Raw genomic sequence first — 18,495 nt, forward strand, 5'->3', positions numbered from 1 at the left:
TTGTGTATTTTGTGTTATAGCCGTCCACGACGAGTATTAAAGCCCACCACTCAGAGGTGCCGCTTCAAAAGATCAATGTCAGTTCGAGAAAGAGATGAGCTATTTGTTTGTTAGAACCTGGCTGTTAATAAAAGGTTGTTTATACGTAATCATCTGGGCACCTAATTCTGACACACTCGCATCCGTTCTTTCCTGCCTTATTAGGGTTTCCTATTCCTCTAGTGAAACCCGCAACATTTTTATGTGTAATCCTATCTACCTCCCCCCTTCCCCCAGCCATTCTGATGGTGTCTTCGGGTACCATTTAAAATTCCATTACTTTGGCGCCTGTTACCTCCATCATAATACCAAATCCCAATTATTTATTTTATAATTAGATCTGTAAAACAAAATATTTAGCATATGGCTTAAACCCCACATAAGTACTAAATTTGGTTAAACATTCAGAAAAAATTTAAATAGTAGGCTACAAAAAAATCGAAAGGAATGAATCTCCCATCCAAGCTTGTCCTAAATGACAATGTTTAATTTGCTGTAATTTAATTTAGACCTCTTTATTTTATAGACATTACTGAAATGAAAATCACAAGGTTTACTAAAATTATTTTATATTTATATATATATATATATATATATATATATATATACACACACATACATATACATACATATATATACACATATATACACATACACACACACACACACACTAGCTGCAGTACCCGGCGTTGCCCGGGCTGAACACAGAGTGAAGGGGAACTTTTTCGAAATCAGATGTAGTTAGTAATAAATTGTCTTCTTAATTTGAATGTCAAATGTGCAAAATAACTTATATCACTTTCAGATCCCGACAGACGTTGTTCTGCCAGTGTATAGTTATTTACCTGTATATATCGAAAAATTGGTGGTCTGTATGTAGTCTAGACTCTATAAAGCACTATAGAAAAAAGCTTAACAATAAGAGATTACTAATATTGAAAAGATTCCATTATCTAGCTAATGCTCGGCATGCATTGCAATGCCTCATTCAGTTTTGTTTTGTAATATGTTTAAAGTAGTTGTAGTTACACATATACAAATCATCTATCCATCTCTCTAAATATATATTTATCTCTATCTACATCTATATATATATCTATGTATCTCTCTATATCTATTTATCTCTTTATATCTACATATATAACTCCCACTATCTGTATCTCTTCTATATATAAATTTATATTTAGCTTTATACATCTATATATCTCTTTATCTAGCCCATTTCATTCTCTATACCTCGCTCTATCTCAACTTATCTCTCTATCTCTCTCTATCTCACTCTATATATCACCCTATCTCTGGCTCTCTTTTATATTTAAATAAATTGTCATGCGTGCGCACTTATATAACAAAAACAGAAGAAGTGCCGCTATATAATATGAAATAAACACATTTTTTGAAACGATTCGTGCTCCAACTATTGTAAAATAGTTATACCGTCTCAGAAACCTTCACGGGCATGCGCATAACAACTCACCAAAATTTCATCGCAATCGGATGAATGGTATAGGAACGCATACGGCACAAACAAACGAAAATTAAAGACATTACTAACGCATCAAACATTGGTGCGTTTAAAATTCAAGGCAACTCTATCTATCGACGAAGTTAAGAAAAAAACTGTTATGAGCGCCTTTATTTTGCTAGCCGCTGCGAGCTCCACTAAGCGGGCTGGTCTCACCAAGGAGAAAAATATGAATTTGCCAGACCTTACTATGTGTATGATCGTGTGGCAGAGACAGAGAAATGACACTCACTCACTATTTGTATATCTATAATCTAAGATATTTTGTGTTATAAAATGAAATTATAACTTTTTCACTCCCTTAGGGATGGAATTTCATATTAATATGTGGTCTATGTGTTAATCGAGGTAATGGAGCTCGCTGTAGGGGGGGAAGTTTGATCAAGTGTTAATTGATCAGCTATCGACCGGGGTTGAAAAATATAATATTCTATTAAAAATTGAGGGGTTGGTGATAGAAGGGTGAAAATTTAGGGTTGTGTGTGCTTATTAATGCCACATTATAAATAGAATAAAATAAAAATTTTGTCCAAAAATTAAAAAAAAATTGTTAGGGGTGGACTACCCCTAACATTTAGGGGGATGAAAAATAGATGTTGACCAATTCTCATAGATACCGGATAAGCACAAAAAATTTCATCAAAATCGGTCAAGCCGTTTCGGAGGAGTATGGTAACTAACACTGTGACACGAGAATTATATATATATGTGTGTGTGTGTGTGTGTATATATATATATATGTGTGTGTGTGTGTGTGTGTGTGTGTGTGTGTGTGTGTGTGTGTAAATAGAAATATACAAACTGCAATTCCTAACTATAAAGTTTTAACTGTAATCCGCAAAGCTAAAATAATGTTTTTAAAGTATCTCATTATAACATGTTACTGGAAGGTAAAACATTATCAATAATACTTTACAGTTAAAAATGAACTGGCAGCCAATTTGGAACAGTGAATATGTAGCCTGTATATCTTTAAAATTATCCTGTAAATATTTACCTGCAGATAATCAGCAATCGTGCACACATACCACATTTTAAGGATCAGTTGGAAATTCCATTTTCAAGTTGCTAGTTCTAAGTCAAACACATGACCAGCTTATTTCTCATAAATTTTATATAAAAGAAAATCATACTTACAATTTGAATATGCCTGCATCATGACAATAACCAGACAGACATTGTTACATATACTTATTAATTAAAAACAAACCAAAATCTCGGCTAATCATAAACATGATATGCAATGAAACCCCATACAGAATAAATTTAATGGATAATAAGTCTGTCACAGGTCTAACACAAGCTAGTGTACCTCTCGTACATTTTGCAAATAAAAGATTACATTATTAACTAATGTAATGGCAAATAAAATTAACACAAAACTCCATTACACTTGGAGACAAAATACCTTACACAATGTGTACAAATTGTAACTAAATCAAATATGTAATTGTTGATAATATTTTCAAACAAACAATGAATAACCAAAAAAATGTTCAACTTGAAAGAATACCTATGTTTATAATGATGAAAATTTTTTTCATATTCTAATTTAAAATTTTAATTTTTTCAATTAGTAAGGCTTTTACATCAAGCCACAAAAAAAGTAAATGATGTTCACAGTGTATATACATATACAATTCACAAATCTAATCACAAAAATGTATACACTCCTGTATTTGTATGTTAAATTGTTTTTCACATTTTGACTTGCTAGATAGCTACAAAACAATAGCAAAGTAGCAAAGTTCACAACTACACAAGACTAACACCATTCCATCACTGATAATCTACATATATTAACTGTTATTGCAATTCAATATGCCTTATTACATCGCTGCACCAATTATTTAAGTATGCCAAAATTGTAATCTAAATCTTGACACTTCCAACACAAGTAATGCTTCATGCCACAATAAAAAAAAATACCGTACTTTCATTTCAAGAAGTTTTTTTAACAGCTACATACTAAAGTTTTGCAAAAATGATGCCAAATACTTAAAACATAAATGTATTTCCTTCAATGATGCCAAAATGTGTACAAATAACTTTTCTACTTCACTTTGGCCTAAACATCATTTTGCAAAACCTTGCAACTGAACACCATTACACGTGCCACACAACCATCATGCATAATCAAAGAAATGATACATACAAGAAATGCTTATAGTAACGTCCTATTCATACAAAAATAGCTTGATAATCATAAATTATTTTACATTCTTATTTACACCATTTTCTAAGCCTTAATAAAGTATGTTCTAGATTTCACTGCTATGATTTCGGTAACCAAAAAAAAAAAAATTACTTATGGACTCAGAACGTCAGAACATTTAGTTGTAATAAGGCAGGCTAAAGCAGAAGTAAAATTTAAGCAGAAAGGGGAAGCTATACAAGATTTAACACAATTAAATATAACTTATTTGCATTTCTTCAGAAATCTTAGTGCTTAATATTTTCTCAAAAACTGCAAATCTCTGACCATTTATAATCTTTCTGCATCCTCTTAAGATTTCTCGACAAATTAAATTTCTTATATAATTTTTTTACCAAATTCGAAACCAGATTTTTATCTTGATAATGAAAAAGAATGTACATATACAATAAGTCACATTTTAATCACAAAATAAATTAAAAAAGGTTACGATAAATTATTTTTCAGTCTTGGAAATTACAATCATTGCATACATACTTTTCAAAATTCACAACACAGTACATTTCCTCCTCTCATGAATGTTTTTCAAACCTGTCAGTAAAAATATTCACGCACATTTATTTTACAAATTAAAGTATGTACAGTATGTGTGTGTGTATTACGCGTGCTTGAAATAAATGATTTTATAACCTGAGATACAACTGACCAGGGCACAAATTTTTCCAGCGAAATCATTGCTCGAAAAATTCACAGATTTATTTCCAACTGTATTAATGGTTTTTCCTGAAATTTCATTGGCAAATTTTACCTTCCCTGACCTCTGACATTGCTCACAACTTAAACAAGCAGAAAGTGTTTACCATTGGCCATTCAAGGCTCATAAACCATCACGAGTGTCAAAATAGGAGGTGAAAAGGGACGTCACCTTACTGTTTTGAGCTTATTAACTGTTTACTATAATGTACTTTCATCATTAAGTACGAAATGTGTGATCTTTCTTTCAAGTATATTGTACTAAGATTTTACTATTTTCTTATAAAGGTTTTCAGATATTAATTGATGATACTTCCAAAAATATTACTTTCAATATTAAATATCACTATATGGACAGTCATGGATGTAGATCCCAAGAATGAGAAGGGAGATGGATGGAGAAGGGGGGGGGGAAGCTGGGAGGTCTGGGACTCCCTGGAATCAAAAGCCACTCGCTGAGGGGGTTTGCTTGCACTTGCAAAATCATAACTGTGAAATGGACATGATTAATAATATCCAACAGAAATCCCCCCCCCCAAGAATCAAACCGATTTTCGTCAATGTGAACAGCTGTAATAAGTAATTACACTATTCTTGTTTCAGTTCCAGTTTTTTTTTTTTTTTTTTTTTAAAAAGAAAATATTAGAGTAATTACTACTTTGAGACAAGCTGATATCACTGACATTCAAATAGTTCATCATTATGACAAGTTTTATTTTGGAATCTGTAACCTCAGTCTAATTCACAAGGTCTACTCAGCCTAACTGTGCGACCAAATTTCATAAACAATGTAAAGTAGGTAACAAATCAATAATGTAAGAACAAAAATACATTAGTCAAAGCCTAAATCACACCAGAATCTACAAAAAGAACAAAAAAACTTTTCGTTTAGATTTCTAAAAAAAAATCATCATCTTGTTTGAAACAATACCTAATTTGTACGTCCATCCGGTTGTCTACATATTCATTTTTTTTTTGGACAAGAGATAGTTCAATACTCATACAAATGCGAGGAAAACAAGGAAATTGATCCCCTTACAACTTTATATACACTGTTGATTATTCTATGGTTTCTGATAGCCACAAAATTATTTATCGCTCAAGGGAATCCTATAATTCACAAATCCTTTCCTACACACGCAAATACTTTCCTTAGTGTAACTTCGAGATTTTATTTCAGTTAAAAAAAAAAACATGCTGGTTATAAACCTGATAAAAAGGTATCAAGTGACATAACAAAGATACTTCAGCTATCCAAAACAAGAAAAATATTGATTTGAAAATCGCATTACGTTATTTTTGTTACATCACTTGGTACCTGTCGTGTAGCAAGTTGTTTGCAAACATATTAGGGCCTCACGCAGGGCGGTGCACCCGATAGTGCACAGGCGAACATTAAATGTTTAATTACACATGAAATTCAAAAATTCCAAACGTATACAAATTCAAGTATTTGGAGGTGTACGAAAGGATTTGCGAATCGTAAGTTCAGTTTAGCTACATGCCTCAGAATTGAAACAAATTGCCAACATTTTCACTCCTTGATATTACACAAAAGCAACCAAAATGGGGAAGGGGTAACAAGATATCCACGAATATGGATCACCCACATAAAGTACATAGGAAGGTAAGAGTGTAGGTATCAATATAGGGCCATTGAAACTGAAAAGCCTCTTGTGTGTCAAAATTTAATGAATGTTTACTGCAGCTGGTGATGATTTTTGTGTCGAGACTCAAAAATCACCAATAAACTGACGATTTGAATTTACAATGACAAAATCTTCTTCAGCATTCAGTCAAGTACAAAAATTCATGCAAGTTAATATCAACAAACATAATTTCGTAAAAGGCCCTTCCAAAGCTTCCTCGAACTATCAGCATCACAAGCTCATTTTTCACTATCATAAGAATAATAAATGTTTAAACAGTATGCACTAAAAATTGTACAACCCAATAACTAGCAAGATAACCAATTACAAACTCAATTACTTAGCATCATTTGTCATTCTGATTATTTTTCCACGGAATACCACCAAGATTAAATTATCTCTCGAGGTTTCAAAATATAAATTATATAACAATAACCTTCCGAAAGTTATCTTCTGATCTGGCTTAACATTTTTGTGCGAAAAAAAAAGTCATAAAAAAAGACAGGATAACTCATAATGGCAACTGGAGAAAGCAAAGTCATCCATTCACTTTCACAAATTCTTCACTTTTGGGTAGTGCAGATTAAAGGATCAAACTTATTTCAAATTAAAACACGAGAGTTTTAATCATCTACAAATAAAACACGATCAGTTTGCTAAACCAATACATTCCAGAGAGAAAGCACATTGTGGTAGCCTTCTGATAACACGGATTTCATTAACCAAATAGTGTAGGATTGTGCGAATACTATAATTTTTCTAACAAAACCAAGGAAAACTTTCACAAAACAAAAATTAATATTTTTTTTATTGGAAATTTTTCTTAGATTTGTGATTTTTATGTGCAATTTTTATCTTGAAAAATAATAATAAAAAAATTTAAAAAAAGAAGATATTCACTGTTTAACATGGTCTAACAATCGTGGATCAAAGGTTTCTTTAAAATTGCAAAGTAAAATTGCAAAGCTGCAATTTTTTTCTTTTAAAGTTATAAAATTTCATTAGATGGAAATAAAAAAAAATATTACTTCACAAGTGAGTTTGGCCACTTTAAAACCAATTTTGAAGTAATTTTGAGTCGTGAGTTAAGTTACCTTATATTGTTAAAACCCATTACAACATACTTACCAGGAAAATCACACAGTGAAACTGGACATGTAGTTTCCCACCTGAGGCAGGGTGTACTTGGATGGAACAGAACTGACACTCACGGGAGCCTGCTGTCCCACCCCTGTCTTCCCAACAACCTGAAAAATGTGAGAGGTGAGATGAGATGGGGTCGAAGCAACGACGGAATGAATTGGTGGGGGAAAACGACAGTACCTCAGGAAAACCCACAAGCCACGACGTCTGCAATGCTTTCCATTTGCAAAAAATCTGTTTTCAACCTGTGTAGGCTCTTAATCATGAAAGTACTTTATACTGAAATGTTACAAAATAAAAAACATCTTTTAAAAGACCTTAAATTATAAACTTATAAACACTAAAGTGAGAAATTCTTTAAAATGAGGTAATTTATAAATTATGAAGTTCTGCTGTATTTAAGAACCAGCCTTTATTTTATGACTCCTTAACATTTGGAATTGTTTTATTATTTCAATTTCACATACATTCAAGGTCAAAATCGAGACTGAATTAAGTTCACAGTCATCTTATTTTCTACATAGCTTTATATTCAATGCCATTTATGCTTATTTTTAAATATAATACAGTAAACTATTTCAAAATCATTAGTTACAATAAATAATCAAAATTTTTGTCACACAAATTTCTTTTACAGCACAGAATATCTTTTAACTGAAGTTCAAACGACTGTCGAGAATTTACACAGTGTACAGACACTTCCTTATTTTTATAGTGTTACATTCCAGGTTGGCCCAGCTAAGCAAGAATAGTAACAAAACACTTTAATCGCTTGAAAAGTTTGTTACAATGATTTTAAAGTTTAGTTTTTTAAGTTCATTTAGTTGCCAAAATCAAAATTAATTATTCCCTTAGAATAAAAGCTTATTATGTAATTGAAGAGTTCAAGGCAGACTTTTATTATTATTCCCCAAAACCTAAAAAAAAGTAGATCATAACTTGCATAACAGGTCCATACGATGTATCACATATTCACGTAGTGTGCTGCTCAATTAACCAAAAAAAATTCAAGTCCCTTTGTTTTACTGTGGAACAAAGGTACCAATAAACCTGCGGAAAATATCCCGGGAGAGCAACAACAGTCACCCTGGGCCGCTACTGACACCTGTGGTCAAATTTTAAGTTAAAAGTCCAAAAATTATTAATAAAAAAAGGCTATGTTTCAGCCTGGCCACGACCCGCAGGAGTGAAGTTAGCCATTCGTAACTTTAATTCATTGTTTCCAGCGAGCTGCCGACGACGCGGCCGCACTTAGTGACGATTGAGCGACAAATAAACTAACAATGAAGTTGTCTTCCCTTACAAAAAAAAAACAGTGTTGTCTCACCAATCACAACACAGATCCAGAAGAATTACCATATAAGGAGAAATACTGGAAAAATATTTTTCTATGCAAGTCTGGGAAGACACATCACACCACCTCAATGCTCGCTCTGATTGGCTGGCGAGGCAGCGTCCAGCTAAAGTTCTGGCTCATTGCTGTGGTCGTGCGGTCACGTGCTGGGTTTTCGCAATAATTTGAGCGTGAAAAATAACTTGCTGGTGACAAGTGTTGTGCCCGTATCTTCCTTTCTATTGAAACCTTGTGGAATGTTCTAGATGTACAGTCTTACTACCGAGAATACGCTTGAAAATTTGGGGGAAAAATAAAAAGTATTATTACACATGTTAATTTTCAGTTTTTAAGTAGATTAAAGTGAAACAAATAATAATAAAATACACCACATTCTGCTTTATATAGAACCTAACCCAAATCAATAATAATATTACAGCACAAACAAAATGACTGAAATAACTACACATAATAGAAGAAATATGAGTACCTACAAAATAATTCTGAAACATTTAGAAAACATCAACATAAAACATTCTCAGTCAAAGTGTTATTGGTAGTAGGAGGCACGTATTCACGTATTCTGCGATGTTATAAAAGTAACTCAAATACAAAAATCGAAGAATATAAGAAATTTAAACTATTCTTGAATATGGCAGATGGGAGTAGTGTTTAAAGTTATACTTTTTTAACTGTGTTGCAAGTGAAATTTTAGTAAGCAACATATATGCAATGACATGCACGCACATCAAGAACAGAATTGTAACATGATAGGCAAGTCTAATGTGCATGTGCATTTCGGATATGACGACCTGCTGAAGACATCCAAACAGCTGACCATTTCTAGCTGCATTAACTTGTGTACGTATTTGCTTTCATGAACATCAGGGGATGTATCTAGCATTATAAGTGTGGCAATCAAATCCTTATGATAGCAAAACTGTTCAAATATACATTTGATAAACTCTAATAGTCACAAAAAAGAAAAATCACTAATTTTAATATATATTTCAATGCTGGGATCACAACTGTAATAATCCAATATTTTACACAGCTCAGAGGTAAAGCGTGTGGTTCCTGACCGAGATTCCTAAAGTTCGAAACTACAGATGGACCAATGAAATCCTCAATTATCATCAAATCCTTAGTATTTGAAGGATTCAATATTTGAGGATTAAAATATTCAAAGAAAAATATTACAAAAATAAAGTAAATTAAAAAATTCAACACTGATAACCTCTGAAGTTTACCAGGTAATTTTTTTTTCTCACCTATACTTTTACAATTCCCCATAATGTTGTACTTTTAACATGTAATTGTATACATAAATTACATGTATTGATCCTGGAAACATAGTTCAAGAATAAAACATTTAAAGTGTTTAATGTTTATACACCATATATGATATTTATCATTTCTTATGGATTATTTTATTTTGGAACCTTGAGACCTAGCTTCAGATTCACGTACTCTTTGGGATTAAAATTAGAGAAAGTTATGATTTGACCCACCGCTAGTCTTAACTCATCACGTGCAAATTTTATTTTTTTATTTGTCTTACATAGTACGTATGTTATTTGTTAAACTGATAGTTAAAATAACTTTTGATACATAGCTCAATCCACTGGTTTGGTTATTTTAAACTAGGTAGGCACTTAACATTTATTTTTTACTTATAATAAAAATAAATTTTGTAATCACAATAAAAATTGATTAGTAATATTTCTGTATGTGTGTATATATATCCAAGCATATAAAAATGAGTTTGCATGTGTTTTTGCGTGCTTTTTTTTATGCAAATGTACAGTTTTAATACAAGCTTGATGAAATTTTGCACACTTGACCTTCAAAACAAAAGGACAGAAGGTCTACAAAACCACCTTCATTCCCATACCCCACCCACTCCAAAACAGGAATAACAATTTTCCCAACTAATGAACAAAGAAAAATGAAAATTAGGTACTTTCTCCATCTGGTTCGAAAAAAGAGAGAGAGATCACTGTATACATAAGATTTCGAAAAACCACCCCATATCCATTTCCCACCTACTACAGCTGAATTTTCGTAACTCTTGATGAAATTTTGTATAACTGACCAAAATTACTGTCTAACTGATTTAGAAAAAAAATAAATCATTGTCTTCATGGGATTTAGAAAAAACATCTCTCTTTCCCTCATCCCATGCAATTTTTTAAACTTAACAAAAGTGACATCTAATGTGGAAAATTGTGTAAGGAAAATTTATTGTCAACATATTTTGAAAAACCACCACATCCTACAATTACCACTCCTTAAAAGAGTTTTGGTACTTCATAAAATTTTGCACACATGACATTAAAATTAGATTAATTATACTGTCTACATCTAATTTCAAAAAAATAAAAATAATAAAACCCCTTATTCTCCATCCACCAATAATTTAAAATTTTGTAATTGAATTACCCACTAAAAAAAAAAAGTCTTTTCACACGATACGATAAAAATATGAAAGTGGCATCAAAATTTTAGGTTCATAACTCAAGTTTCTTTTTTGTTATAGGTTTGCAGTAGGTATGCAGTGTCTACAAACATTTAATGTTTCGTGCAGACAAAGTGCCAATCGTTCATGCTCTGTTGTCCCCATTAGACTTCTTTTTATAGGGTTATGTCAAGGACGAGGTCTACCTAACACATGTACCAGATATTGCAACCCTGCAACAACGGATAACCAGAGTCATTGCATCAATCCCTGCAATGATGTTGGCTAATGTGTGGATGGAAATTGAATATCGACTAGATGTGCTACGTGCTACCACAGGTGCTCATGTAGAATTGTACTGATGTTTCAAAAAAACTTGGACAGTTTCTCAACATTTTATCACCAGTTTAATAATTTTATCTTACTTCTAGCCGATATTAATTTGTGTAATCAGGGAAAGACTTTTCGGACATCCTGTATATTAATATATACATATAAATCTTATGTAAACAATCCTATTCCTATTATTCAAAATAAAATGTATTCAGTAACTTTTGTCAAGTTGCAAAATTTCATCAAACAGTACCAAAATTTTACTTTAAGGGGGGTGGTGGGAGGGCGAGGATGACTTTTTAGAAAATCTTATTTTAAACATTTTTTTAAAATCTTTTTACTCTTGGTTTGAAGATCAAGGGTGCATAATTTTATCTAGCTCTGAATAAAACTGTAGATTTGTACAAAAAACAAACAAGCATAAATCCTTCTTTGTATGTACAATTTTTACATTTATGTGTATGTGTATGTATGTGTGTCTATATATATATATTCCCAATCAATAACAATGAATGAGCTTATAAAATTTATTTTTATTATAATTAAAAAATAAGAGTATATGCCTACCTAGTGTAAAATATCTGTGCTGTGTTAAAAGTTATTTTAACTATTAGTAAAATAACAAGTAATATTATAACATTAAATTACAATAATAATTATATAAAATTATATTAAAAAAATTTTTTCAGTGATGAGATTTAGCCAGGAAACTTTATTTTGTGACCATGCACTTTATCACTTGGCTAAGCAGTCATAATAAGTGGAAAATATTGTGATATGAAAGTTGTAATCACAGATATATTATATATTTTATGATAAAGTTATTTATTTTTGTAACTATGAGAGTTGGACTACATTATATTAAACTTCCATCCATGATGCAAGCACAATGCTCCGTTGCTATCTACTATTTTACCCTGAATGTGCTTCAAAAATTTAAATGAAATGTTAAATTTTTTTTATTAGAAAATAAAATAACAAGTACTAATATTAATCTTCAGTTACATGCAATCAAAATTAAAAACTCACATAATTTTTTTTAGTTTCATTGACATTCATTAGAAAATTTTAATTCAATCACAAATTAAAGTTCAGACTACAGAATATTCACACAATCCTAAAAATATGGGAATACATCACGAGTGAAATTAATGACTTTGTAAATTGCATGTTAAATGAAGTAAAGTAACTTTCTCCATTGCAAATCTGGTATTAGCGAAATACCACTGTAAAAACATACTGACTGCAGCTACCCACTGTCTACCTCAATAAAATGCAACTACGTACTTATTTTCAATGTTACAAAAACCAGAATATTTTTTATTGTGTGACAGAGCACTTAAAAAAATGTTTTATAAAACAATCAAGAAAATTATCAATCAAAACAAAGTCAGAAGCATTTAAATATTGAAATGTTAAATTTTGTTATGAAAAGTTACAAAGCTATTTCTGTAGTTAAAGTTTTGCTGACCAATGTTAAAACAGAATAAAATTTTACAAATAAATTAGCCGTGATTGTGATTTTCATAATAAAAAAAGCAAGTCTTAGTGGTTGTAATTCAGGCCATAATACTTGCTGATAAAGCTGTATCGGCTGATTTAAATTCTGTACCATACAACTTTTTAAAAAAAAAAAAAAAAAAAAAAAAAAAAATTCAACAAAATTTAGCAATAGTAAAATTTTGTTCCAGAAATTCATTTATTATTTTAGGGACTGAAAAGATCAAAATAAATTATATACCAACTGTAACATTTAAACTAATTCACACAAAAAAAATGCACAATATAGAAAGTGCATGTAAGAAATATTAAGTCATTAGTCTACAAAAGGTCGAAAGAATTACAAATATTTTTTCTTACAATTTTTTTTATTGATAAATATTGCCATTCAGCTTTTTAAATAAGCCAGTTTAATCAGTTTAGAGTAAAAAATGTTCAATACTGTTACATAAATAATAATTATAATACACAGAACTTAGAATATATTTAAAAAAAAAACTGTGTGGAATATGGCCACTGAAAATGAAACCAGAGTATGTACAAAGTATGGTAAGGCTTCACAAATATTCAAGTGCACACATTCATAGTGGAAAAATCTTTCATACAAGGACTATAACATCCAGATGCATAAAGTATCATGGTAAAAACATAATGTTTCTGATGAAGAGAGTTTCCACTTTGAACCAATGATAAAGATTAGGGAAACACAAAGTGAACCTCAAAAGTACCATGATACCATTTGTCAGGTAACTAATTGTAAACGTACACAAAATAAGTCTTCTACAATAATCTACAATCACCAGAAAACAATGCGAAACTCATTATTTTTACAAATTGGCATAGAAAACAAATTTTTTTATAAAACATATTAATAAAAAACTCTTCGCAAAATTGTTTCTGACAAGATTAAAAAAATTTATTTGAAAGTGAACTCCACACACATGTTGGGTACACATCTACTATGCTTTAGACATTCTTGGTAATTATTGTATAAGGAATATGGTCGACACATTAAGCTAGTTGATTTCCTGCATTCAAGTACAAGAGCATGTCAAAATTTTCAATGAAGTTTGCTTTAGTGTTTCATTAATTCATTCTCCCATATATACATATAAAAAACTTGCTGACCAGGAATAAGAAGCATTCGTGAGCTATTTAACCATCAAGATTCCTGATGAGCTATGATTCTAATGAGCTATTAATTATAACTTTCGGCACTTAATGACACCAGCCTCAACTTTCAGTTTCTCTATATACTACTACCCATAAATTGGTATTCTCTGAGCACTGTTCTTACAGAAATAAAAGTTCAAATTAGAGGACATGACAACAGAGTATTACGGCATCATTAACTCTTCAGTTTTATGAGAAAACAGCCATTGGTCTACAAAAATGTAAAAAAGCAACACTTTATTTTCTTTATTTTTGGGAACATTTGGTTTTCAACATCTATTAATCCTATTTTTTAACACAATAAAAGTCAGGATTGTTTGTAAACACTTAAAATCAATTAATTTAAAAAGTGCAAATGGAAGTTAAGAAGTTATGAGAAAACTTAATATTTTTGTGAATCCTTTAAAGGTTGCTTTCAGTTCATAAGTTAAGTTTTACACTTTTATCGCTAGTAACGCATGGCTACTGACCTTAACTTTGCGATAAGGTTACCTTATAAAGTTAGAATAGACCCCCTAGTAATTAAAATTAAATATTAATGTGAAAAAAATTTGGTCAAATGCACCACTATTTTGATACAGTGGTTTGCATACATATTCACGGTAGTATAACTAGCGATATAAATATAAAAAAGTGAAATTAATATTAGAAAATTTCTTAATTAAGAAAAAATAAATACCAATAGTTGATCCTTATACAATATATGCTCTGATTTGCAACCAGCATGTTGCTTGCATGTACTACATTAAAAATGCAAATTTAACGTTTGGAGGTTGGCTGCAGGAAAAGACAGTATCTGTCCAAAATAAAAATACAGTGAAATTATCTTGAAATTTTTTTTAGGAGAATACAAATTAAATTTTTTTTTTATCAGGGAAGTTTATGAAGTGAGGTGAAAACATTAACAGAAGCACTAATATACACGTGCTGGTATTCATACAAAAACAACTGTACAAAACAAAAATTAAGTGGGGGGAGGTGATGACATATTTGCACAAGACCTGAAGCAAAGAGCATAAAAATATTTTCTTTCTGCAAGAATTAGTTTGTGAGTATTTGTAACTTGTACTCTCCATTTATAAAATTCAATTCTTTTTCTAGCTGCTAGATTTCCTTTTGTGGTTTAATGAGATGACATTATTTATGTTTACAGACACTATGATAAATTATTGAAATACACAATGCATAAAAATATTTTGTACACTTCACTGACATGACCAGAATAAGCTATGTTAAGAAAATTATATTAACCACATTAAAAATATAAAACAGGTTCCTGCAGTGTTTTCTGGTGATCCCTTACATCAACCAATTACAAATAAAAATGTTTATACAATAAACAGTAATTGAATCCTTTTCAACCATTGCAAATAACTCTACTGCACTGTGAGAGGATTATACAAATAAACAACATTCAGTCAATCTTCACCAACTGAAAGCCGACTACAGACATCAGTCACAAAAAATATGTACATCATATTTCTAACTCACTGTAAATACTCTAGCATTCTATCTCTCTTTTCAGGTATCATATAAAAATTATACATAATTCAGAACTTGTAATGATGTCAACAATGGCTCACACCAATTGTTACACTGAACAGTCGCTATACGCAGAAAGACAGGTTGTTTTAAGAGTGGATATTTGGGCACGTACCTTTCCTATTTGATGTGCCTATAACAGACCTTAAAAAATCTCTAAAATCTCTCAGTAACACAATAACAGATGCACACTGCATACTAAAAATATAAAATTTTCCTCATTCTGGTGCTTCAATGTAAACAAGTGAATTTAAAATACTGTGCCTTGTAAATGTTTCAATATAAAGGAAAAAAGTATATCTCTCAACACACTGCCACACTTTTACTGAAAACAGCACACAAAGAATAGTGATTTCAAATGAATTGTGGCCATTTGATAAACTGGATTAAATTTGCTTAGTATTTTTTTTACCATGAGACCAAATTATCATTTAAGTATATCCAAAACAGAACAGACAAGTCTACAATAACATTCATGAATCCACAGCAAGTCATGACAGAATACTGACTATTCAAAAGATACAGGACTAGGATACCTCAAACTGTTTTGCAACTCTTGATACGGCAGCACTAGCGATGGTACATTCCACTATTAAGTACTCATTCGGCACTCACCACCAAAGGCAAATGGAGCATCAGGTCACTCTTTGAAATTGCCTTCACTCTTGACGACCAGGTGGCGTGCTTTGAAGTGGCGGGGCCGGTAATCAATGTTCTTCCCTTCACTACAGCACTTGGGGCACTCCCAGCTGTTGGGCAAGTCCTCGTTGATGATTCCCTCGAGTCCCGGGTACCGAGCCTCGCAACAAGCGGGGTGGATGATCTCGTAGCAAATGCTGCACTCCATGAGCGTGCACGACGCCCCCGAGGAAGGTACCTTTTGTCCCAGCACGGGAGGCTCGCCCCACCCGTTCAAACCGCACGCGATGCAGTCGGCGCACGTCGGCAGCACGGGCTGGATGCACTGCCGCATGACGCAGGCCTGCTTCAGGCCGCCCGTGCCCCCGTACTTGGCCATGTCCCGGCAGAAGTTGCACTCCTCGCAGTCGCTGCGGCGACACGGCTCGCAGTTCTTGCAGCGCACCCGCCGCCTGCGCACGAAGTGCTTCGACCTGGCCGGCTTCGGCTCGTGGGGTTCGCCCGACTCCCGGCGCCGGCGCTTGCGGCCCACCTTGGTGAAGCCGAACGGGGAGTAGCCCTTGGACTTCTTCTCGGAGCCGTCGTCCAGCAGCTTGAGGGCCTGCAGGATCATCCTGCCGGAGACGGCCCTGTCCGAGACGTCGCCGCAGTGCCGCTCCAGCAGCGTGCGGACGTCCAGCACGAGCGCCGACGGCTCCACGATGAGATCCGGCACGTTCCTCTTGCTGCTCGGCAGCGAGTACAGGTACTTCACGATGGCCTTCAGTCCGTTGATTTCCTGTTGGGTCATGTGGGTGTGCTTGTTCGGATTGTGGATGACGGAACTGGTGTCCTCGCCGGCATTATCTTTCAGGTGCGAGTTACCGAGCAGGAAATAGACGTACCTCGCCAGTACGTACCACAGCATTTCTGTGAAGAAAGGATATCTGAATTTCTGGGGAACGTGGGTTTTCTCTTCGATCTGTGCTATCTTCAACTGCATTTCCATTCCAAATGAATGTAAAAAGTTACCCCCAAATACAAGAGAATCCAAGGGAGTGTACACTGCATGAATCCATCCAGATGGAATAAAAAATGTACTTCCGGCTGTAAGAGTCACACGCCCACACTTTGACACGATATCACCAAAAAATACGTCCCCCTGTTTTCCTGAAAGAACCCATTTTTCATAAGTAGCCAAATTCTCCTCCGTTGGTGGAATCAGCCAGAAAATCTTCTGACCTTTGAGAATGTGATACCAAACGGATGTCCCACCAAAATCTATGTGGAAATCAGTGTAGCAGCCCTTTACAGACATCAGAACATATTTTTGCACTTTAGGATACATCATATCATCAACAGCATTTGTAGATTCTGTCTGCGATTCTTTGTACAGTCTTGGCCACACACAATCCACCCAATCTAAACTACGCACCATGGATGGGGTCTGAACATAATGCTCCAGCTTAGTGTGACTAAACTCGAGAGAAATCACATTCAACAGTTTGTCTTTATCAGGACACTCGTAGTACTTCTGCCATTCTTTCATGGTCATCTCCAAGTTCTTCTGGGAGTTGACGTCGACGACGTCTATTAAACGCCTCGATCCCACGCAGATCCGAACGTCGTTCACCGTGAAGTTGGAACTGGGCAGTCGAAGATCCAATCCACTTTTGTCTGGGAACAGCAACGGAACTGTGAAGCCTTCTTTCTGCAAGTAGAAAATGTTAAAATCTGATCCTTGCATTTCTTTGACGAAACACTGCGGGAAAGAGTTGGTTTCCAGCTTCTCTTCCAAAGGAAATGTATAATATCCTTCAATTTCCTCTTCGCCAACAGCCCAGTCGTCTGTGTAGAGCCGCGGCTGTCTGCGGTTACGGAGCTGTCGCACTTCCGCAGTGCCATCTTTTTCGACTTTCACACCTTAAAAGAAAAAAAAAATACAAGCATTAGTAAGCTAAAACATTTGTCTAACAATATTGAATTTCCATATTTGTTTATCAAATACAAAAACACAAACAATCCTACAATTACATACTGTTACCACAGTTCTATACTAGAGTTACTTATCACATGTTGCATGAAACTAAGTTTAATTAAATTAATATTTTTTTTTTGATACTGAAGCATTATAATATGATTTAAGAGTAAATGTTTTGCAATGCAGATCTTATTGGAAAGTATTACCGTATTTACTCAAATTCAAGACTAGAATGCACATGGTATGAGAATTTGAAAAAATAAATATTGATAAAACAAACATATAAGCTGATG

The 18,495-nt window shown here is 33.2% G+C and overlaps 1 protein-coding gene across 1 annotated transcript in view; it reads right to left on the reverse strand.

Annotated features, from left to right (window-relative positions):
• Nucleotides 1–2,486: 2,486 nt before the first annotated feature.
• Nucleotides 2,487–18,495, reverse strand: part of LOC134534710 (jmjC domain-containing histone demethylation protein 1-like) — a 55,264-nt gene continuing 39,255 nt past the window's right edge. The window contains exon 6 of the mRNA XM_063373187.1: nucleotides 2,487–18,144. Within this exon, the coding sequence (XP_063229257.1) occupies nucleotides 16,244–18,144 (1,901 nt within the window). The 3' untranslated portion in view covers nucleotides 2,487–16,243. The remainder of the gene's footprint in view (nucleotides 18,145–18,495) is intronic.

This window comes from Bacillus rossius, chromosome 8 (genome assembly GCF_032445375.1).
Source record: "Bacillus rossius redtenbacheri isolate Brsri chromosome 8, Brsri_v3, whole genome shotgun sequence".
Lineage (NCBI taxonomy): Eukaryota > Metazoa > Arthropoda > Insecta > Phasmatodea > Bacillidae > Bacillus > Bacillus rossius.